We start from the raw sequence: 24,488 nt of genomic DNA, 5'->3' as shown, positions 1-24,488 counted from the left end.
ATAAAAAACCCTAACTACTCTAATCCTTCGGCTGCTCCCGCAGCCCTTTAGAATAGCACCCACTCCAGTGGGCACCTAACACAAACTGAAGAGTCTGGGATGCAGTAGGGGAGGAGCCTACCCTCTAAACTTTAGGATAGGTGCCTGGCTCCTACGGACCCTCCTACATCCCAATGTTGAACTGTGTCACCAGGACCATTGAAAGAGAAATCAACTCCACACCGACGTGGATACTGGGGGGTATGAAAAGGTCGGAGGACGCGTACCGCCGCCGCTCGCCACGCTTCGGGTTGGTGGCGTGGGGTGGCATTAACAATGGTGGGGCATTTTACGTAATAATTAACCATCAGGGTGGGTATACAATTAAAAATCGGGTCTGGGGGGGGGGCATTTAACATTGGGTCCAATGTAAAGATCGGGTCGGTCGTATCGCATGCCATGCGACCGATTTTTACATTGTACAGGGAACGTCCAAAAATCCCGAAAATCTGGTCCCATCGCATGCCTTAAGTAGTGGCATGCAATGAAAAAAAATCGGGCGCCCAGATATTACACAAGTACCGGCATTTGTTTATAAACAAGTTACTGTACCTACCGCTAGGGGCCAGGACACACAGGTCAGCATTCTGTAGATCCGAAAGAGGTTCACCACATACAAGATGATTATTAATATCATGAAGCAAATTGTAATCACTTCAAAATATCGGTAAGCACTGTATTCTGGCCAGTCGGTGAAGCGCACACAAAGAAAGGCGATCAGCAAACACAGCTAGAAGAAAACAAAACAAAAACAAGAAATTACAGCAACTCTCACAAGTTACAGGAACATTTCATTTTATCGGTAAATACAGCAGATTTTAGGCTTTGTTTTTTTTTTGCGTTGAAGTAAATGCCAAAATAATTTCAATGGTGCAAGTAGAAACCTCAATGAAATAAACATTGTCAACCGTAATTATTTTTAAATCATATTCAATGAGTATCTATTGATGTTGGATCAAAGAATAGAGAACATGCGACTTGTGGGAACTATTATGGGTTTAATTATTTAGGTTTGGGCTGGGGAGTTGGGTCAGTGCAACTCAACAGTGTTGCTAATCTCCAGGGAATGGAGCGATTTTTGCAACCATGCGCACACATAGCGGTATGAGCCGAATAGATCACAAAATTTATTTTTTTATATTTTAATGTTGTTGTTGTTTTTTTTTTTTTAAAGGGGGAAAAATCTGGAGATGCCCCATAGAAGCCCAACGCGACCCCCCGCCGCCCCGCACCGACCCTCTACCGCCCCCCACCCCCCTTACCTGTGTCTGGGCAGCACAGAGCTGTGCTGCCCATACCTGTGACCTCCTCCTCCTTGCACTGATCCTCTTCTGGGTGCAAGGAGGAGAGCCAGTACCCCCCCCCCCGCAGCAGCAGCCGGGTAAGGGAGGGAGGGGGGAGCAGCCGGGTCCCGATGGGACACGCTGACTCAACTCAAAGGACAGCTCTTAACACAAGAGCTGTCCTTTGCCATAATTATCTCATATGTTAGTGCATATGCGATAATTATGAATGCGATGGGCGGCGATAGGGGGGGGGATGTTAGAACATCCCCCCCTTAGTATCCAAATATCCAGGAGAACTGTTCATTATTGTGTTTTTACATATAATGCATTTAAAATAAAGGTTATGAGCCCATGCTACTGAAACAATATTTTATTTACTTGGTACACATTCAGAGATGGATGCTCTAACACTCATTGCTGTAGCTGTAATAATATGCAAATGCTATCTTCAGTCTTCTCCATTTGCAATTCTATCCCCCAGACTATGCCAATTATCTGCACCACTACACACAGAAGCAGGAAATGGTCCAGAACAGTACCATCCCTCCCCTAAAACGCTTGGGCACACCTAGCACACCTGCGTTTTTCATTGCACTCCCCACTAAATGGCCATTTAACAACACCACATGCCAGTGTCCTGTCAATCACTCTGCGAATGGTGAAATAGCAAACAATTTTCACTAGCAGGCCTCGCCCATAAGCATTCGCAGTATATCGATAATCAGCCTTTGTGCGAATTTGGATAGCAGCGATCAGGTCTGAAGCCCAGGGACTCTAGTAGTGTTCCCGCTAGGCTGTTTATGGGGCGCTGCACCCTGCTCGATTTTTAAAGGGCAAAATGAACAGCCTGCTGCCGATGCGTAAGCCGGAAGCCCAGAGCCCATGTTGAAGCCGGTGCTTCCCCGGCAGTTACTTCGGTGAGGTGGCAGGCCAGGCCCCCTTTGGTGACATCGGTGGGCCCGGTCCACCCCTTTCTTTCTGCCCCCCGCCCTGCCCAGTTCCTAGAAGGAGCACTATCTAGTGTATATGAACACTTTGTTATAGCTTATACCTGGGTTCCAATGCTTTAGAGCAGTGATTTCAAACCTTTTTCACCACACGGCACACCAAACAAGATTTTTAAATTGCCAAGACAAATAAGACACCCACAGGGAAAACCACATTGGCCCCCCCAGGAAAAAAACAAAGCCATTGCAGTGGTCACGTATACACAGGATACAGAGATGGGACTGGAGCAGGAAGACACCAGTGAATAACAGTTGAACTGGTGGTTGTGGCTGCAAACTGGTGTGGACATCTTTAGCTCAGGGTACACTTGAGAACAGCACAAGGCACACTGCAGCTTTAAAAAATGTTTTGCAAAAGCAGACATTTTGGCAGGGTGCCTCCTGTAATAAGCCAGTAGCCAGCTTTGTAGGTGACAGATATAACTAGTAACAAAAGATGAAGTAAGCTTTCAGAGGAAATGTGCAAGAAAGGAAGTGCACATTACAGCATTAAGCTTGTCTGGTAAATACCTCTTTAACCACGTCAGCTGAGAATTCCCACAATGGGATATATTTGACATCACTAGCATGCCTCACATGATCACTAGCATGCCCTACATGATACTTCATTTTGTTTGTAGTCTACAAAATATTGCAAAGTTATATTATTACTGCTTAAGAATAATATGGGGTATTCAATTACCTACAGTAGGTGAAAAATCTGCACTTTTTTCAGGGCAAATGGGGATTCCTTCAATTCAATTGGAGTGCAGATTTTTGACAGAGGAAAAATATTGGGAAGTGATGAAAAACACCTGGATGGGCGAATTAGCCACCAATACATATTATTTGGAAGTGAAAAGGCATGGACGAAAAATGCCTTCCATTCAGGTGAAAATGGCTGCAATTGAATAGTTGGGGATTTAATTAGTTCAGTGTTTTCGGCTATGCTTAAAAAAAAATAATACCTAATTAAATAATCCACAATGATGTAATTTTACAGCTGAAATGCTGGCTATAAATTTGCCAACTTCTATCCATAAACAAAGTGCCACATGAACAGTACTCCGCACACCGCACCAACTTTATCATCTGACCACAAAGTTCCCCTACCCCCCACATTCATCTTGTGACAGGGTCAGGAACAGAAGTAAGTGGTCAGAGTGTCCACCTACATCTTGTACCAGTACCTCCTGCACCAAAACAATAACTTATGGGGGGGGGGGGATCTTAGAATGCACACCCGATTTACATGAGGTGCTATCATGCTGGGACTTGTAGTAAAGAAAGACATGTGGTGCAGATGCACACTCCATATGAGGGCACAATGAAGGTAAGACCTAAAAATGTACACTAATTGCTAGTCTTGGAGATGGATTTGGGGCGCGGCTCCCCTTGGGTTGGTGTAACAGAGTTGCTTTCAGGGTGGCACACCCTAACATTTATTTAGCACTATTTTCACTAATATTATACTTCCTAGCACTACACTTTTTAACCTCTAGCTTCTGCTTCTTTCTTATTAACACACATTTATAGCTTAGTTTTTCACTTGTGTGCTGCCCTGGGGTGACTGGCTTATGCAGGCCTTTTTGGGGTTCCGCGCCCCAGATTCTTAGTATTAGGGATCCACCAGAAATGAGGTTACCGTGAAGCTGGTTGGTGGGCAAATATTTCTTGGCCAATGAATATACCAAGAACCTCTATTATTGATTGATTTTGATTAATAATATGGAGTGTGCATCTGCACCACATGTCTTTCTTTCCAAAACAACTGGCAGAAATCAAACCTTCTGAATTTCTGCTTCTATTTGGACTATCGGTTTTTGGCTGATTTCTGATCGTGCGGGACAGCTTTAATTTGTTCCCTTATACCAGTGGTAGCCAACCCCAGACCTCGAGAGCTACCAACAGTTCACATTTTCCAGACAACCTAGCTGCTGCACAGCTGCACTCAATCACTGACACATTTTAAAAGATGCACAGATGGAGCCAATTAGCTTACTTGTGATTCTGTGAGGAGACCTGCAAAACATGCACTGTTGGTAGCTCTCGAGGACTAGGGTTGGCTACCCCAGCCTTATACTGAACCAGTTGGCTGGTTTCAACTATACTCAGTCCATGAATGGCCAGATATACACTTAATGAAGTAAGTATAAATACTTTTATTTAACTCCACTTAAAACTGTTCCTGTGGCAATGGTGCAAGGAAGTGGAGATTGCTAACAAAAATGTTAAGAGGGAGGGGGCTTTATCAGTCCATGTAGAGCAGGCATTCCAAACCACGGTCCTCAAGGCACACCAACAGTGCAGGTTTTGTAGATATCCAGGCTTGAGCACAGGTGACTTAATTAGTATCTGAGAGATTCTGATTAAACCATCTGTGTTGAAGACTGGATATTACTAAAACCTGCACTGTTGATGTGCCTTGAGGACCATGGTTGGTAATGCCTGATTTAGAGGGATTAAGGCAGGGCTGGGCAACACCGGCCCTCCAGATGTTGATGAACTACACATCCCAGCATGCCTTGCATCAGTTTCAGCATGGCCACATAGCAAAACTAATGCAAAGCATCCTGGGATGTGTAGTTCATTAACATCTGGAGGGCCGGTGTTGCCCAGCCCTGGATTAAGGAGAGAAATTTGTGTGTTTGATATATGACAGGAGCTGATTGGTCATGTATGCAAATAAAGTTTATTAAACCCAATGGGCCTTGATTACAGTTGGGAGCAGTGGCATATCTGTAAATGGTGCCGTGTGTGCGGGCTCTGGAGTCTAAGGAGGTCCACAACATACACACCCTGCAACCACCTCTCAGGAGTCCCCCACCAGCAGCGTCTCTGTACAAATCTCTGGGTAAATGGTGCGGCGACCATTTTCCCGGAGTTTTGCTCATGTGTAGTAAGAAATAATGGCCACCGCACCAATCTCCATGGCACTGTGCCCCTCTAGTGCTCAGACTGTATTGCACTGCCAGGTGCCAGCCACAGAGGAGGGGCCCATATGGAGGAGGTTGCACATGGGCCTTCTCCTTTGCCACTAGTTTGAGCAAAACAAAAAAGGTCCAGAAGGATGGAATGCATTGGGCCTTCCCAAACTGCTCCTCTCACTTTTAATAATGGATTGTCTTCCTAAACCTTTGAGTGCCAATGTTGCTGTGAGATCCTCAACATATCCACTGAAAATGACAGTGTCACTCACAGTAACTGATTTTTTAGTATACATAAATACAAATTAAATACAATTAATTGAAATTTAGTTTAATATTGCACCCAAAACAGAACAGTCGCTGCGAGTGACGCTGGTATTTTTAGCAAATATTTTGAGGATCTCTCGCAGCAATGTTGGCACTCAAAGGGTTAAGCACTAAGCATTGTATATTTTCCATAAAGTATAACTGTAAAGTGCATATTCATTGAGAATACTGTCACAGTGATCTACATAGACCAACTAAGCGGTAGTCTGTATTTTCAAGAATACTGATTCATCCCACCAAAAGGTTCTCTTTTTGTTTTCCAGGTGATGTATGCAAGTTTATTTTGCTAAGCGTGAACTATTACTTTTTAGAAAATGTGAATTAGAGTACAAGGTCATACAGTAGAGTACATGGTTTATGTCCTACTGAATTTTTATGGGAAAGTACTTGTAACTAGGGTTACCACCCATGCGGGATAACTCCGGACAATCTGGTAAATAAGACTGGTAAATGAGTCCGGAGTGATGGCAGCCTATGAACGGACACTGGAGGTCATTCTGATTTTCGCAGCTTTGTGAGTCAAGTAAACGCCGCCCCCACGAACGACCGCCCGCACATTTCACACGCTTGAATGTTAAGCTTGCGTAGTGTTACCACTAGGCTATTTTAGCCGGGTGCTGTGCCCTGCCCCTCTAGCAGCTCCCTGCTAAACAGCCTACTGCCTTGTCCAGACCGGAAGCACGGGAAAGCCCAATGCCGCTGTAGATGCCCGGCGCAGCCAAGTCCACCCCTTTTGACAATGTCAGCGAGTCCGGCCAGCTTCCTTTCAGGCCCGCCCCCTTTCATGATGTTGCAGCCCGGTCCGTCTCCTTTATGCTGCCCCCGTGCAGCACCGCCCCGTCCATCATATCTAAAGGTGTCCATACACGGTACAATCGCTGGGTGCGATGAAATGCACTCTTCCGTCACACATCTCATTGCACAGCTCATAAATTATGTGCTGCACATACTTTTTGTGCTAGATCTCATCTCATTGCATTTCATTGTTTTGCAAAACCTATGCAATGCGATCTAGTCCAAATGGTATACAATAATTGTACCATGTATGGGCACCTTAAGACTTTCTGGTGTCTCAAATTTGCCGCTATTTTGTACGAGAAGAAGGGGGCAGCTGACATCCGGTAATACAAGTCGCCACGTCCGCTCGCACAGATGGGCTGCACATGCGCAGCCCATAAACATTGCTCACTATTGCAAATCCGCAATGGCGAGAATAGACCAGAATGACCTCCATTGCATAGCCCAGGGAACGCCACCCCCCTGTACTCCAGTCTTAATTACTGGACTGTACGGAGTAATCCTGGACGGGTGGTGGTAACCCTACTTGTTACTGTGGTATATTTTTATTTTTTAAATTAAATTAATCTCACATCACTGAGAACTTCAGTAACACTGAGCTTTCAGCTTTTATGAGAAGTCAAGTACTCACTAACAGTATTCACTAAGGACCAATTACTGGAAGTCTGTAAAATGTAGCTTTCTGGAAATGTATTATTTCCTGTAAACATGCACATTAAAACAAACAAACCTTCCGTCCACTCTGGTCTAGCCAGGGAATACAGTATAAAGTACAGCCGATGAACTGCTGTACTGCAGTTACAGAGAAAGGAGCCATTTATTCTGTAATCTGAGACATCAACAGTCTCAAGGAAATTTTTTTTTTTGTGGGAAAAAATAACTGAAACTAGACACTACATCTGCTGTTTCCAATGCACTGTACAGCATTTTTCTATGCAAGCAGAAAGAACACCTAACCAAAAGGCGCACCTACAGGATTGTGGGGTCCAGAATAATTTTTATTTAAGGACTTCTTTGGTCTGTAGGCCCTGTAGAAGCTGTACCCCATCCTAATACTTTAGTTACACCTTTTTAATAAAAGACGATGGAAAAATACCAGCGATAATGTGGTCTAAAACTGCTGGACAACTATCAAATGTGATTTTGCTGATAGAAGATATCATCCTGTTGTACCTTCTGCATATTACCTTCTAGTTAAAATCCTGTCAAAATGACAGCTTCTACAATGTACTTTCACTTTGAGCTGTGATATGTTAGCCCACAAACTCTGCACCCCTCCCCCAATCCCTAACTGCTCCTACCTCCGATCTCTGCCTTCACATCCCTTCTCTCTATATCCAGAAAGTTTGAAACCGATTAGTGTCCCTTCAAAAATTGCTTTCACTTTCTGTTATGACATCTTTTAGCACACAGAGGAGTCATTTGAGCTGTCAAGTGGCCTCTAGTGGCCGTACTTCGCATTACAGAGGTGAGGAGTAGTTAGCCATATAGATAGATAGATAGATAGGATATATATAGTGCATCCAAGTGTATACAAGTAGGATTTCCAAGACAAGCAACTCCTCTGCCAAATAAACCACCCATGCAAAGCATTCTTAAACACTAATATTAGAGAACAGAATACTTATTGTATGTGTGAGTGTGTAAGCATGGTATGCTCCACCAAGACAAGGACTTTATTGCGATTATTATAAAGACTACAACATTTATTGTATGGGCAGGTGTCTGCATGGTATGGAATGGTAAGTGCCACCTAGACAAGGACTGATGTGAACGATTACAAATATTCTCTGTAAAGAGATACATAATAAGAAGGTTCTATATAAGTACATTAATAAGGAAGTACCATGACCTTGGTAACAATGTAATACAGTATAATCCAAGTACAAAAACATCAAACATACAATTGTATTAAAAATTTGAAATACTATTGTAATATGCCTACAATATGTTTGTATAGCAGCTCCATTGTGTAAATTGACATTAAGGAGCTGATTGATGAGCATTATAACCTTGTACATAGTGTTCTTTATGGGGATAGATAGCACTTCTCAAAGCTTCATACATTTACCCAGGGCTGCCATCACAAATTGTGGGGCCCAGGACTAACCAAATGGGCAGGGCCCCCATAGGGGAAAGGTGGGGTACTTAGCTAGGCGGAGCTGTAGATAATGTAGGTGGAGCTACAAATGTAAGTGTTGCACAAACACACATACACATATATATCACCAGACCCCCCCATCAATGTGGGCAACTACACTGAAGATTTAACAGGATGTTCTGCAGCAGCTAAGCCAGCAGGGGCTGTGCACTGAGCTCGGGGAGACCACAGCCTGGGGCCTCAGGTGACTGGGGGGGGAGGAAGGGGCACTTGGCAAATAAAGTTCCTCCAGCTCCCTGGCTCAAGCATGCTGCTGGTCACATCGTGGGCTCCCCTCCTTGGCAGGTTTCATTACACTGATAATTCCATTGCGGAAACTAAAGAGCCTACATACGCAGAGATTTGTACCGAGAGATTCAGCATGAAAGATTTCAAGGTGCCCATACACGCTCCAATCCCGGCGTGCGTTCTAGGCTAAAATAGCATCCATCGCATCGCATTGCATGCCTTGTGCATGCGATGTGATGAAAAGAAAGTACAATAAGTATGTGCAGCACATACTTTTTGTACTGTGCGATGAGATGTGTACCTCAAAGCACAGATCGCACCGCCGGGATCGGTGCGTGTATGGGCAACTTCACTCTCTCAGATAATTAGCCACATACAGAGAGATTTGTGTCAGAGATTCATAATGGGAGATTTCAAATCTGCCACAGAAAAAGTGACAAAAAAAAACTGCACTTCATCACATAACTAAGATGAGAGTTATATTTTACATGGGATGTTGCTGTGGTCAACCAATCAGATACTATTATCTTTTAGAAGGTGGTAAATGAATAAGTTGAGTCTGATTGGTTGCACATAGCAACATACCATGTGAAATAGTAATCCCATCTTAGTAAATTTCCCCTACAGTGTCGAGGTAGACCACAGGTTCTCAAACTCGGTCCTCAGGACCCCACACAGTGCATGTTTTGCTGGTCTCCTCACAGAATTAAAAGTCAAATAATTAGCTCCACCTGTGGAACTTTTAAAATGTGTTAATGAGTAATGAGTGCAGCTGCGCACCTTCTGGGTGACCTAGAAAACATGAACCGTGTGAGGTCCAGAGGACCGAGTTTGAGAACCCCTGAGGTAGTTTTTTAAAAGGTCAACAGGGTCAAAATGTCTACATTAAAAAAGGCCAACATGGACAAAAGATCGACATGAAAAAGGTTGACACATGAAAAGCTTGACGTGAATTTTTCAAATTTATTTGGTGTCAATATCGACATCAGTCAACATGGACCCCCAGTTAGTGTAACACATACCCTCGCATACAGTACAACAGTACTACAGTAAAATGATGAAAATTGTGATAAAATCATCAACCTTTTCACCACATCAAACTCATGTCAACTTATATCATGACAACCTTTTGGTGTCGACCTATTGACTCTCTTTTTAGACACTGCGGAACCACCTGGAAGTGTTGTAATGATGGGAGAGAGGTTTTTGTACTTGCCATGACAGGTAAAATGTGATTCCAACTTTTTACAAAATTGTATAAAAACATCACTTTTACACACATTTTTCTGTACCAGAAGACTTCACATTTAATGAGAATTTCATTTTTTCACCGTTTATAAAAAGAGTAAAACACAGAAGAAATCTTAGAATTTTCTGTGGTAGCCCGTTCATTGAACAATGGCAATGTCATTGCCAAAAAAAGCTTCTTAAATAAACCTCTTTGTCCTTAGAACATTCTTACAAAGTGAAAAACACTTGCATAATGTAGAAATATCCTTTACATTTCTCTGTGATAAACTCTCTCTATCAGCCTATACATTGTATAATACATTTTTGGGGATATACTTTCCGCGAGAATAATCATGGTGTCCCAAGAACATATTTTTCAGAAGACCTCACACCAGTCAACAATACATTGCCTACGGTGGTTTACTCTAGGCCGTATAACCACTAGTGTTCCCACTAGGCTGTTTTAGCGGGGCGCTGCGCCCTGCCCTGATTTTTAAAGGGCAAAATGCGCCCTGCCCCTCTCGCAGCGCCCTGCTAAAACAGCCTCACGGGGAAGCCCAGCGTCGCCGTAGATGGCGATGCCCAGCGCTTCCCCAGCAGCATAGTGGCTTCGGAGGGGCCGTGCCTGCCCCCTTTGATGACGGTGGCGGCCCGGGCACACCCCTTTCATGACGCCGGTGGCCCAGGACCGCCCCCCGGCGCCCTGCCCGGTCTCCATCCTAAAGTGAACACTATAACCACCATCTACTGTGGACAGTATTGGAAAGCAATAGGAATAATATTGAAAACAATATAAAAGGGGGTAATTAAATTTGCCACAATGTGTTGCCAGGCATTGCTGCGATGCCCAAGCTATGCACATCTAGTGCACCTACAGTTCTGGAATGGCATATTCGGCTGATGTGGGGAATTGAATTTAACCACTTTATGCATTCATCAAATAATTTTGAGATTTTTTAATTGCTTTATGTTGAAGACAAATGAGTATGACATGAGGTCTTAAGAAAATAGCACATCTTTGTGAGCAGCATGATAGCACAGTGTTCAGCATTCCTGCCATAAGGTGCTCAAACACGGTTCAATGTATGGGTGCAATGTGGCCTCCTGGACACATCCCATTGCACAGCATATAAAGTATTTCAAGTAGATTGCATTGCACATAACGCTTTAGCACATCGCATGCATTTTGAACTAGATGCAATGCTATCTAGTTTACAGCGCACCGTGTATGGCCACTATAACAGCACGGTGGTTAATCATTCAAATTCAATCTCTCATATTTCCAATAATTTCCTCCCACATTCTAAAAACATATTGGTAGGTTTATTAAGCCCAGCATGTATATATGGTAGAGAATTACTGTAAATTCCACTGGGGTGGGGACTGATTTTCGGTAAAGTGCTATGTAATATGTGTGCGCTGTATAAACATTACTATTATTCCCAGTACTTCACATGGTAAGGGAAACCGGGGATGGCATGAATTTGACAGTTGGGATTCTGATGGTTGTTTCTCCAACATCAGAATCCCGACTGTCAGGAGCCCAAATGAGGCGAGCGCACTCAAGCCCCTAGCGGACTCGTCATGCTTGCCACCTATTCTATTCTCCATCGGGATGCAGTTAAGATCCCGGCGGTCGGGATCCCGGCGTTCAGAATCCCGACGCCGGAATCCCGACCGCCGAAATGCCGACACTTTCTCCCGCCTGGGGTGTCCACGACACCCCTGGAGGGAGAATAAAATAGCGTGCCGAGCGTAGCGAGGCACCGGGCCCGCTGCGTGGCGAGCGCAGCGGGCCCGCTGCGTGGCGAGCGCAGCGAGCACGCAAGGGGGGGCGATCCACGTCCCCCCCTTGTCGGCATTTCGGCTGTCGGGATTCCGGCGTCGGGATTCTGAACGCCGGGATCCCGACCGCCGGGATTCAATACTGAATCCTCTCCATCTATAAGGGTCATGGACCCCACAAGGAAAAATAGCCTGTGTACGTCGGGATTCTGACTTGAGTCATCCGGCACTCAGGGAAACTAATGAAAATAAACAATATACATCTAATAATGTGCAAAACACAACCATTATGTACATTAATGGGCAGATGTATAAAACCCCTTTTAAATCATGTGGAATCTGCAGTTTTTGGGTTTACATAACAGCCAAATGCAGGAGATTTCACAGAAGTCTGCAAGATTGTAAGCTTGCAGCAGGGCCCTCCAAGCTCTATGTCTGTCTGTTTTACCCAGTTTGTTCTTTCAGTGTTGTCAACATTTGTAAAGCGCAACGGAATTTGCTGCACTATATAAGATACTGTAAATAAATAAATAAATAAATAAATAAATAAATAAAGAGGATAATTGGTGGTCCCGATTATTCTCAATTTGGGATATGGTCTGACCACTATATACCAACCTCCAAACAGTATGGATTTGTGTAGATTGGCCACCATGGGTATGGGTCGCTGCGTCCACCCAAGTTAGGTCGGCATGCTTGGGTTGACCACTGAAGGTCAACACGACTACGGGGTTGAAATATCGACTCAAGCATTAGGTCGACAATGGCTGACAGTCAAAAGGTAGACATAAGTTTTTAATGGTTTTTGTCCCAAATGTCAACATGGACACCATGTACTGCGTCCCCTTGCGTGGCTCGCTATGCTTTGGGCACGGTGCCTCACTGCTTTCAGCACACTATTTTACTCTCCCACCATGCGGTAGTGGATGGTAGGGCATGAAATACCGCCTGTCGGCACATGTCAGCTAAAATAAAATAAAAAAACGTGAAAAACGTTTGACTGTTGACCTTGCCATTGTTGACCTAATGCTTGTGTCAACCTTCCAACCCCATCAACCTGTCGATCTAAGCCCTAGCCCTCGAGTGGTTGACCTAATGCATGTCGACTATATCCCGCTACCATGCTCAGATTGTTATAGCCGCTGCATGCCTATGTTGGTATTACGGGCACCACTGCTGAGGAGGTCACTATACTGACAGCGAGTACAGGTGTTGTACTAGAACAAGTACAGGCTACTATTATAATACAATCTCTCTCTCCAATGTGCTGGGAAGTAATGGGACAGCTATTTATCACAAGCACAGTACACATTATTACTACTGCAATCAGGACTGTTGGAAATCTCATCACTGCTGCTGCAATTATTAATACATAGGGGCTTAGAAGTGCATAAGTGTGCCAGTAGCGAAGTTGCCCATGGCAGCCAATCAGCTGCTGTGTGTTATTGTATACTTAATAAATGTTACTTCAAATTGACTGGTCAACTTCTCCACTCTTTTTCACTGCTTCATAAATAGATGTCATATTACCAATGGCATATTTTGTTTAGTATCGCAGTAATTTGAACAAATTTGCTGCTGGTACTCAACATTATTTGCTTTGCTGGTGAGGTTCAGCAGCGTCCCGATCTTCAGCTGCGACCTCCGCTCTCGTGCTGCCAGTGAGGGGCTTCTGTGTGGTGCGTGGCAACCAGTCTGTTAATGAGCACTACTTTTACCAGAATTGATGAAGCTGAAAAGGCTGTGCTTGGTCCCTATTGCCAGCAATGGGATCCATATGTGGATTATCACATCTATGGTGGAGGCAACACACGAATGGGTCATCTAGCAAACTCCAACACAAGTCTAACTAACTTATATCCAAGCGCCCAAGATGGCTGCCTCACACTTTACATGCTCCTGAACATCTCTACAAAACAGCTTAAATTCTATACAGCAGACTTAAGAATCATCAAAAATATCCAGGGACTTACCTTTAAATTGTACTTCACTACATGGATGTCTCTTCAGAACAAACGGATTGCACTCCTGCACTGAGATGCACACTGGATTGGATTTAAACCCCTGCCCCTTCTACAAGGACTGGCTTTACATCTTCAGGGAACATCACAAAACAAGGTACTGGAAAAACTAAACTATCTCTATCAAGGTCCCCCATTGACATCAGTTACCTATGCTTTCTGTCCAGTTACATATGATTCTCTGTTCAGAAACGAACTCTGATCCTTTTCCTTAAAAATAATCTGAAATAAAATATCCCCAGCCCCTGGATTTCACAATCACACAGGGCCCAGTTTATTCCCAAGAGGCTGGTTATCTCTACAAAGAACATACACTTCAAAAGCCTCACACTGGGATTTCACACCTTCATTGGGATTGTCTTGTAACACCTCTCCAGATGCCTGCTTTGTTCCCAAATAACTTGTGTGACTAAATCAGCAACTGAAAAGGAAAGTTACTTGTAGTTTATTTAATGAATACCTGTCCAAAATACATCTTTGTACAAGAAAGAAACAACCTAATACAGCAATAACCTGGAGCTACTTAGACTTGAGCAAAAGTGTTTTCAACATACTGGATACCACAAATATGGCGCCGCGGAAGGCTGCCTTGGAGCTGTGCAGCTCAACCAAACTATATGTCTCCCCCTTGTCTCCCCCTGTCTTTGTCCTCATTCACCACCCCCTCGAGTGTGGTGACCCTGCCAAGTGTGGTGATGAAGCACAGCAGAGAAGCCCTTCTGAAATGGAGCTCACCCCTGGAGCAGACCACCCGTATGGGCCTGACGGAGCGGGAGGTGGGCAGATTGGCAGCCCTCACAGTCCACACTGCCCTTGCTGCCCTGTGCAGAAAGGATGCAGCAAAGTTATTGCCAGCAGGGAAGTCTGGCATGGTCGAATGGTGCAGTAACCGCAATAGGGGCTGCCGGGCCGGAGTCGCTGTCAGGTGGAAACGCAGAGGCCATAGATCTGCCCTCCCAGCAATCATGCTATCAAACACGAGATCTCTCGCGAACAAGATGGATGAGCTGTCTCTGCTAATACAAGATGCAAGGTCGGCCACTGCAAGATCCTCCATCCTATGCTTCACAGAAACCTGGCTGGAAGACCATATTGCTGAATCCTCAGTGACTCTGTCAGGCTTCGGCCTCTTCAGGGCCGACCGCGACAAAGAGCTCTCGGGCAAATCCAAAGGAGGGGGCATCTGTCTATACATTAACGACAGGTGGTGCACAGACATAAAGTCCCTGGGCAAGTCATGCAGCCCCCAACTAGAGACTCTTACCATCAAATGCAAACCTTTCTACTCCCCTCGGGAAATTGCCTCTATTATCCTAGTAGGAGTATACATCCCCCCACAACCAAGTCAAACAGAAGCCCAACTTCAGCTGGCCACTCTGATAACGGACACTGAACTTAGACACCCAGACTCGCTGCTCATTGTGCTTGGTGACTTCAACTGTGCCAACCTGAGCCAGGAGCTCCCAAAATACACCCAGCAGGTCACATGCCACACAAGAGAGGGGCGAACGCTAGACCACTGCTACACCACCATAAAGTCTGCATACCGATCCATACCCCATGCAGCACTGGGTCTCTCCGACCACTGCATAGTCCACCTTCTTCCGACATATATCCAAAAGCTAAAGTCTGCTAAGCCTGTTATCAAGTCTGTCAAAAACTGGTCAATCGAGGCAAAAACAAAGCTTCAGGCCTGCTTCGACTGCACTGACTGGATGGTGTTCGAAGCCTCTGCCTCTGACATAGATGAACTAGCGGATGCAGTCACATCCTACATCAGCTTCTGCGAGGACTTATGTGTACCAACCAAGCAAATCCGATCCTTTAACAACAACAAGCTATGGTTCGGTAGCCAGCTCAGGAAACTCCGCCAAGCCAAGGAGGAGGCATACAGTAGCGGGGACAGGACACAGTACAAAGAAGCCAGGAACTCCTTGACTCGGGGTATCAAACTCGCAAAAAGGGAATATACAAAAAAGCTGACACACAACCTCACAGCAAAGGACCCTGCGGCAGTATGGAAGGGCATGCAAAACATCACAAATTACAAGAAAGCCCAAACACAGTCTGAAACCAGCCATGAACTTGCAGAAGACCTGAACAAGTTCTACTGCAGATTTGAGCAGGCCGTACCTCCCCCACTCCATCCCAAAGACCACCACACCCAGGCCCTCCACGTGGACCAAGGCGAGGTAGAAGCAGTACTCAAAAGAATAAAACCTAAGAAGGCTGCAGGACCGGATGGTGTGTCGCCATCCAGCCTTAGGACCTGTGCAGCTCAGCTCGCCCCCATCTTCACAACGATATTCAACTCCTCCCTGGACTTGTGCAAGGTTCCTGCCTGCTTCAAACACTCTATCATCATCCCGGTCCCTAAGAAAACACCCACGAAGGACCTAAATGACTTCAGGCCAATTGCACTAACCTCAGTGGCCATGAAAGCATTTGAAAGACTAGTACTGAAGCACCTGAGAGAAGTGACAAACTCTCACCTTGACCCCATGCAGTTTGCCTACCGGGCGAACAGAAGTGTAGAGGATGCGGTCAACCTCGGGCTGCACCATATTTTACAACACCTCGACCACCAAGGCACCTATGCAAGAGTCCTATTCGTGGACTTCAGCTCAGCATTTAATACTATCGTTCCCGGCATCCTGCAGCCAAAACTCCTCTCCTTAGGAGTCCCAGGATCAACATGTTCATGGATAGTGGACTTTCTAACAGCAAGGGAACAGGTGGTCAAAGCTGGCTCCTTCTCGTCCAGCACACGAACAATCAGTACTGGAGCCCCCCAAGGATGCGTCCTCTCCCCTCTGCTCTTCTCTCTCTACACGAATGACTGCACCTCAGCTGAGCAGTCAGTGAAAATCATCAAATTCGCAGATGACACCACTATCATCGGCCTAATCAAGGATGGTAATGAGACCGCGTACAGGCATGCAGTGGAGAAGCTGACACAGTGGTGCAGCAGCAACAACCTCGATCTAAACCCCACCAAAACAGTTGAGATGGTGGTCGACTACAGGAAAAAACCAAATGCACTAGCCCCGCTAACAATAGCCAACACAGTGGTGTCGCGGGTTGATTCCTTCAAATTCCTAGGGACAACCATGTCCAGTGACCTAAGATGGGGATTAAACATAACCACAAACATCAAAAAGGCCCAACAGCGCCTGTTCTTCCTGAGGCAACTCAGGAAATTCAACATCCCACAGGAGCTGCTGTGCGTATTCTACACCGCCATCGTGGAGTCTGTCTTATGTTCCTCGATCACAATCTGGTACGGTGGCGCAAGCGAGAATGACAAACAAAAACTGCAGAGGGTAGTGAAGACTGCGGAAAGGATCATAGGGACCGACCTCCCCCCGATAAGGGATCTGTTCTCATCCAGGATAAGGAAACGTGCTGAGAAGATCGCAAACGACAAGCTGCATCCTGGCCACAACCTGTTCGACATCCTACCATCCAGAAGACGGTTCAGGTCCATCCCCGTCAAAACGTCCAGATCCGTTAGCCGTCCATCACCTGAACAATCCAATCAAAGCGAATGCAATCCCAATATCAACAGCCAAACAACGTGTCCCTACTTGGCGACCTGACCACCATAGTCGTAGCTAGAAATTAAATGCTTGTAATGTCTTTATGTAATATATGTAATGTCTCCCTCCCCCCCTTTTCATCCCTGCTTGATGCTGCACTGTAATCCACAAAAAATTCCTAGTGTGCGCAAGCACACATGGCCAATAAAGTTGATTCTATTCTATTCTATTCTATTCTATAGCCCTCTACTGATGGGTGTGGTATAGGGTTCTGACAGTCGGGATCCCAACAGTATGGTGAACAGACAGCATGGTAAGCGCAACAAAGCCCCTTGCAGGTTCGCTGTGCTCGCCACGCTGCGGGCACGGAGGCTCGCTACCTATTCTATTCTCTCTCTATGGGGGTCGTGGACCCCCACGAGGGAAAATAGCGGGTGGCCGTCGGGCACCCGTCTGTCTGCGTTTTGGCAGTCAGGATCGCGTTCGGCACCCCTACTGATACAGTGACAAATGCACTAATAAATACTGAAGGAGGCTTGTTCTATAGGGGCCCATTTATCATGTAATATTTGCAGTTCATTTTAATTATCACCCGAATGTATGTAGGAGGGACTGCAGCTAGAATCTGCTGCAATCTCTCCTGCTTCCTCGCGGCTTCTTTCGGAACCCCTGCATCTGCAGGGTAATACATTCACCAGAAAGGATTGCATATTGCAATGCGATCCTGGGTGGTAATTGCATGAGATGTAATTATAAATGCACCCCTAAATAGGGCCCCAAGAGCCTCCAAGTTGGCCACATATACACAAACCACTAACTCCATAGGAGAATAGAAGAGTGTGAAAAAAGCAGATTATAAGTAAGTGAGGGGGAGGAAGTGCTGCACAGGAAACCAGTGCAAAAAGTGTTCTGTCAGGGCCCTGCTGAGATGTTTTTGGTGACAATATAATAAGAGATGTGAAAACAGGGTATAACTCCCAACGGGGTGATCACAGAGACCAGCACCAGCAATGTGGCAGGCGGCAGCAGCAGCCCAGGGGGGCGCAGGAAGCAGTGTGCTGCCTCCCCATCATCTAGCCCTGGACAGGGCGGCACAAGGCTGCCACAGCAGCACACATGCGACCGGACACCCGACTGCCACTCACTGTGCGCCCAGCGGAATGTATGCGCCACCTATAGCCAGACGCATCTTATGCCCGCACAAGGACGGGGCGCACCGCACGGATGTCCAGGTCAGATCCGGCTGTGAGGCTGCTGTCCCGGACAGATCCGGCCGTGTAGAAGTTACGGACTGCGCAATGTAATGACTGATAATCGGTCACGAGTGGGCTAATTATAGCATTCTATTCTCGCGTCTTACCGCCTGGCACAGCTTGAGCATAGCCGAGCTGGAGCGCGGGTATCCACTGTCTATCAGCCCCGGGCTGCCCGGCTGCTGCGGGACGTTGTTGCTGCTGGATGTGGTCCGGATGACGGTCACGCTGTGGGACATGGCGCCGCCCGCCGCCGTCGGGTAGCGCTGTGACCGGGAGATGCTGCACAGAGAGCGGCTCGGGCTGCTGCTGGTGGTGGTGGAGCCTGTGTTCTGGCTGGCGAGGCACCGGGTAACCCTGCATCTGCTCCGCCCGGCGTGGGCTCGGCACACAGTACGGTCAGCCCCCTTCCTGGCTGCGTGTGTGCAGCCCCCCACCTGCCCGTGTCCGGCTGCCCCCGCTTCCAGCATTAGCTACAGTATGGGCACCGAGGGCCACCTACCTGCTGCTGTCAGTAATGGCTGCAGTTTGTACAGCAGGGATACCTACCTCCTGATGCTTCTTCTTTAAGAAAAGAAACTTCCACAACTCCAAGTGTGCTTCTGACTGCATGTGACAATGGGGGTTATTCTAGTTCACTCTTTCTGACAAATTCCTTCTTAGATGGACCAAACCATGTGCACTGCAGGGGGGCAGATGTTACTTGTGACGAGAGAATTAGATTTGGGTGGGGTTTTACTTCAGTGAGATCTATATTGCAGTGTAAAAATAAAGCAGTCAGTATTTACCCTGCACAGAAACAAAATAACTCAGACAAATCTAATTCTCTCTGCACATGTTACATCTGCCCCCCTGCAGTGCACATGGTTTTGTCCATTAAGAAGGATTTTGTCAGAAAGAGTGAACTAGAAAAAGGCCCAGTGTGAGGCTGCAGAGACTGTCGACCTGCAGTGTACAGGTTGACAGTCAATAGGTCGACCACTATAGGTCGACATGAGATTTTCACCATTTTGTTTTCACACGTTAACATCGAAGAGTTACACTATAATATTGTTCTGACCAAAGCAGTACACTTCTACGTTGTCCATGTCGATCTGTCTATCATTTTGACCCTAAGCTAGGTCGACATTTTTCATATGTTGGCCAATAGTGGTTAACTTATTGACCGTGAACCTTATAGTGTCGACCCTATGATCCATACCTGCCACAAACCAGTGGTGTAACAATCATGCCGCAGACCACGCTGTGGCTCGGAGGAGCCAGCGACAGCGGGGTCTGTGGGGCGTGCTGAAAAAACTGGTTTCCTTCCCTGCAGGATGAACAGCGGGGTCTGCTTGCAGTGTGAGGCAGAGCGCCTGCAGTCTGACAGCCCAGCTACTGCAGAGAGCCATGACCCCCTGTTCCGTGCAGCACTGATGATGTATGTAACTTATCTGTGTATGTGGTGGCGCCGAGTGGAGCGCCGATCAACATCAGCAGCACTTCTATTCTATTTCTACTCTATTGTACACACACATCTCAGCAGTATTCAATGAGGATAATTCGCCCTGTTTCACAGCGAATTTGTGCTATTTTCGAGTTGATTTTTTGGGTCAGAAAGTGAATCACCCTATTCAACGTGCACTTTTCGCCGTCTTTCTAGATGATTTTTGCCGTGTGTTGCCGACTCGCCGTGTAGCAAATCGCCATCTTTTCATGGTGAAGTGGAAAGTGAACTTTTAAAATAAAGTTGTTGTTGTTTTACATTTGGTGTCAAAAAATCAGGAATTTTATTCTGAGAAGGGGCATGCTATTTTTATTCATGTTCTTATAGCACATGAATATATATTTAATTAAAAAAAAATATATATATTTTTTATACATAGCAGCCAGCAGGGGGCCAGGAGCAGAGAGCCGCTCATTACATATTCATATATTCACTGCACCCAATCATTAGATCGGGTGCAGTGAATACCTGGTCCCCTGCTGGCTCACCCGGGGGGCAGCCTGTGCTGCCTGGCTCCCGGGGAGCCCACCTCCCCCCACATAGGTTCTGGGGCAGGCAGGGAGACTTCTATCTCCCTGCCTGCTGCCGTCCTCAGGCTCCGCAGGGGTTCACAATCGCCGTCAGGGGCAGCGAGCCCCTGCGACGTTGAATAGGGGGATAGCAAGGAAACAGCGAGGCTCCGGAACACGGCGACAGTGCAGCGAATCCTAAACAAGATTCGCTACACGCCGTGAATAAGCTCATTGAATACTGCCCACTGTATCTGTGTACACAGAACAAAAAAAAGTTTAACAATAGACTAGCGCTGTAATAGACAACAACTGAAGGTTATCTTTAATGTAGGATCTTTAATCCCTGCAACAGAAATCTTCCTGATGCCGTATGGAATTGAACTTACAATTAAATTCAATCAGGTGTGCCCATAATGGTTTCTTTATACCGACTTCAAATAGCAGGGAATACCGACATGAAATGGACTTACATGAAATTTCTGTCTCGCGTACACATCAGAGGTTTCTTTGCCAATAGATGACCATGGGCGTCAGGAGGCAGGTAAGAAGAAATTTATTCACAATGATCCAAGGATCCAAATGATAAACAGTTTAAAAAGTGTCCTAAGTGAAGCAGAAGCAAGTGGGCAGACGTCCGGCGGCTTTCCCCTTAATATTCGGCGTGCTGCAGATAACGCCAGGAGAGGAGATCCGTGTAGCGCCGCTGTGATCCGTCCCACTGGTGCTGCTGGATGCGGCCTGATCAACGCGTTTCGGATATTTAAATATATCCTTTTTCAAGATGTGCCGCCATGGAGATGCTTTTAAGGATGGCCTGCTTGGTCACATGATGTCGAGTCGGCCACTCATATTTAACTTGTGCCCGGCTTCAATCTTTCAGCTGCATACTATCTAATTAAAGTGCATAGTAGTGCTAAATACATTTAAAAATACTTTAAAAATATACAATAAAATGTATACAATAAAAGAAAAGAATAAAAGTATTTAGCACTACTATGCACTTTAATTAGATAGTATGTAGCTGAAAGATTGAAGCCGGGCACAGGTTAAATATGAGTGGCCGACTCGACATCATGTGACCAAGCAGGCCATCCTTAAAAGCATCTCCATGGCGGCACATCTTGAAAAAGGATATATTTAAATATCCGAAACGCGTTGATCAGGCCGCATCCAGCAGCACCAGTGGGACGGATCACAGCGGCGCTACACGGATCTCCTCTCCTGGCGTTATCTGCAGCACGCCGAATATTAAGGGGAAAGCCGCCGGACGTCTGCCCACTTGCTTCTGCTTCACTTAGGACACTTTTTAAACTGTTTATCATTTGGATCCTTGGATCATTGTGAATAAATTTCTTCTTACCTGCCTCCTGACGCCCATGGTCATCTATTGGCAAAGAAACCTCTGATGTGTACGCGAGACAGAAATTTCATGTAAGTCCATTTCATGTCGGTATTCCCTGCTATTTGAAGTCGGTATAAAGAAACCATTACGGGCACACCTGATTGAATTTAATTGTAAGTTCAATTCCATACGGCATCAGGAAGATTTCTGTTGCAGGGATTAAAGATCCTACATTAAAGATAACCTTCAGTTGTTGTCTATTACAGCGCTAGTCTATTGTTAAACTTTTTTTGTTCTGTGTATCCATTTGGGTTAGGGCGTTAACCCGTTACAATAGACCAGCTGCTACTCAGTCCAGCGCTGGGTACACACTAATCTTGTCTTTCCACTGTATCTGTGTGCCTGGGTTTTATGTATATGTGTGTGTATATATATAGAGAGAGAGAGAGAGCTCCTGCTCTATTATGAATCCCCTGGCAACTATTTTTTTTATAATTACAGTTGGGGGCAGCATAGACTTTTTTGGGTCTGGGCACAATTTTCAAGTTACGCCACTGCCACAGACACCCTACTTGTACTTCTACCTGGCCCAACAACATCTTGCATACCTCCCAACTTTTGAAGTTGGGAGGTCGGGACGTTTGCGCGGCGAAGCCGCGCGCGCTCCCGAAAAGGGGGCGTGGCCTCGAGAAAAGGGGGCATGGCCTCACGGGGTGACGCGAACTCCGGCCACGCCCCCGTTTTCGCCGCTCGTCGGCGCTGAATAGATGCTGTGCGCATGCGCACAGCGTCTATTCTCGCCAAGCTGGCGGGGCTCCCAACTGTCCCCCCCACCGGGGGACAATGGCGGCCCCGGGCGGGACGCGGGAACGTCCCCGAATATCGGGACGTTCCCGCGGAAATCGTGACAGTTGGGAGGTATGATCTTGGACTATACCAGCTGGCAAAGTGGGAACAGAAGTCCTTACTGCCAAGTTTAATAACTAGCTGTAGTGTCGCCAGAAGCGTTGCGTGGTGTCATGGAGCATGTGTATGCAAATACATGAGGGGCCATGATGTACTGGCATAAAGCCTAGCTTGCTTTTGTGTATGCAAAATCATATAATTATCTTTTTAGTTTGCATTGCATCTAGTTCAAATAGCACTGTTTATTTTGCCGTGATATGCGATGCCCGCTCCTGTGTAGTCCATATTGCAAGGCAAAATAGTATGGTTCAAATCACACCCTGAGTACTTTACATGTTTAAATGACATATTGTAGTTTAGTCCAAATCTTGTGTAGTTCAAATAGCACAGTGTATAAAGTTCAAATTGCATCGCACACATTGTATAGCTCAAATCGCACCTAGCACATCTCACCGTGTTTGGGTACCATTAGAGGCAGCAATGGTTTTCATTTTACCCACTTTACGCAGAGGGAGGAATAGAGCTTCACCTCACCCCTCAAAGGCCTGCTAAGTCCTGTTCCCTTCCCTAATTGCCTGCTAAGCCTTGCTTCTTTACTGCTTGGTTTGGTATCCGTTACCAAACTGTGAGCTGCGGCCAGGGGTGGATTGGGGACTAAAAGTGGCTCTGGAAATTTCCTGGAAGTGGCCTCATTTAGGCGGCAACAAATCAAAAATGGGAAGAGCCAGCATAACAGTAGCATTACTACATCACTATACTTAAGGCCCATACACACTAGGCGATTTTGAGCTGAAAGCCTCTCAAAACAGCAGGTTTAAGGGTCTCTCAGCTCAAAGCCGCCCAGTGTGTATGCCCCGACGAACGGTGAGCGCTGCTGCATGCTCCTGCATTATTTTGGGAAAGCCGCTCATCTGCTGGTAATACCAGCAGATGAGCGGCTTTGAGGACGGCTTTGCATGGACCTTTAGAGACATCGGTGACAGGCAAGACTAAAGCATCAAAAGTGTCTGGAACTATACAGCACACATGGCAGCACCCATGAAATGATACAGCACACATGGCAGTACCCATGAAATCATACAGCACACATGGCAGTACCCATGAAATCATACAGCACACATGGTAGCACCCCTTGACTGATTTGGCACACTTAAAAGCAAATTTGCAGTAAGAAAAATAAAACGTATTATTTTTTATTTTAATTTAAAAAAAATCCAGCTCCCCTGGACCGATACGGCACACATGGTGGTGCCCCTGGACTGATACAGCACACATGGAGCACCCATTAAAATTATACAGCATACATGGCAGTACCCATGAAATTATACAGCACACATGGCAGTACCCATGAAATCATACAGCACACATGGCAGCACCCCTTGACTGATTTGGCACACTTAAAAGCAAATTTGCAGTAAGAAAAATAAAACGTATTATTTTTTATTTAAATTTAAAAAAAATCCAGCTCCCCTGGACCGATACGGCACACATGGTGGTGCCCCTGGACTGATACGGCACACATGGTGGTGCCCCTGGACTGATATGGCACACATGGTGGTGCCCCTGGACTGATACGGCACACTTGGTGGTGCCCCTGGACTGATATGGCACACATGGTGGTGCCCCTGGACTGATACGGCACACTTGGTGGTGCCCCTGGAC

General features: G+C 46.1%; 1 protein-coding gene across 1 annotated transcript in view; it reads right to left on the bottom strand.

Annotated features, from left to right (window-relative positions):
* The window catches only part of CMTM7 (CKLF like MARVEL transmembrane domain containing 7), a 33,589-nt gene extending 14,576 nt beyond the window's left edge, over positions 1–19,013 (bottom strand). Inside the window, exons 1-2 of the mRNA XM_083188655.1 lie at positions 18,688–19,013; positions 596–769 (exon numbers count right to left, since the gene is read on the bottom strand). Of these exons, the coding sequence (XP_083044781.1) occupies positions 596–769; positions 18,688–18,819 (306 nt within the window). The 5' untranslated portion in view covers positions 18,820–19,013. The remainder of the gene's footprint in view (positions 1–595; positions 770–18,687) is intronic.
* Positions 19,014–24,488: the final 5,475 nt, after the last annotated feature.

Source organism: Crinia signifera, chromosome 5, assembly GCF_055691185.1.
Source record: "Crinia signifera chromosome 5, ASM5569118v1, whole genome shotgun sequence".
NCBI classification, from domain to species: domain Eukaryota; kingdom Metazoa; phylum Chordata; class Amphibia; order Anura; family Myobatrachidae; genus Crinia; species Crinia signifera.
Note: the sequence above shows the minus strand (reverse complement) of the source record. Positions and strands in the feature narration are given on the sequence as shown.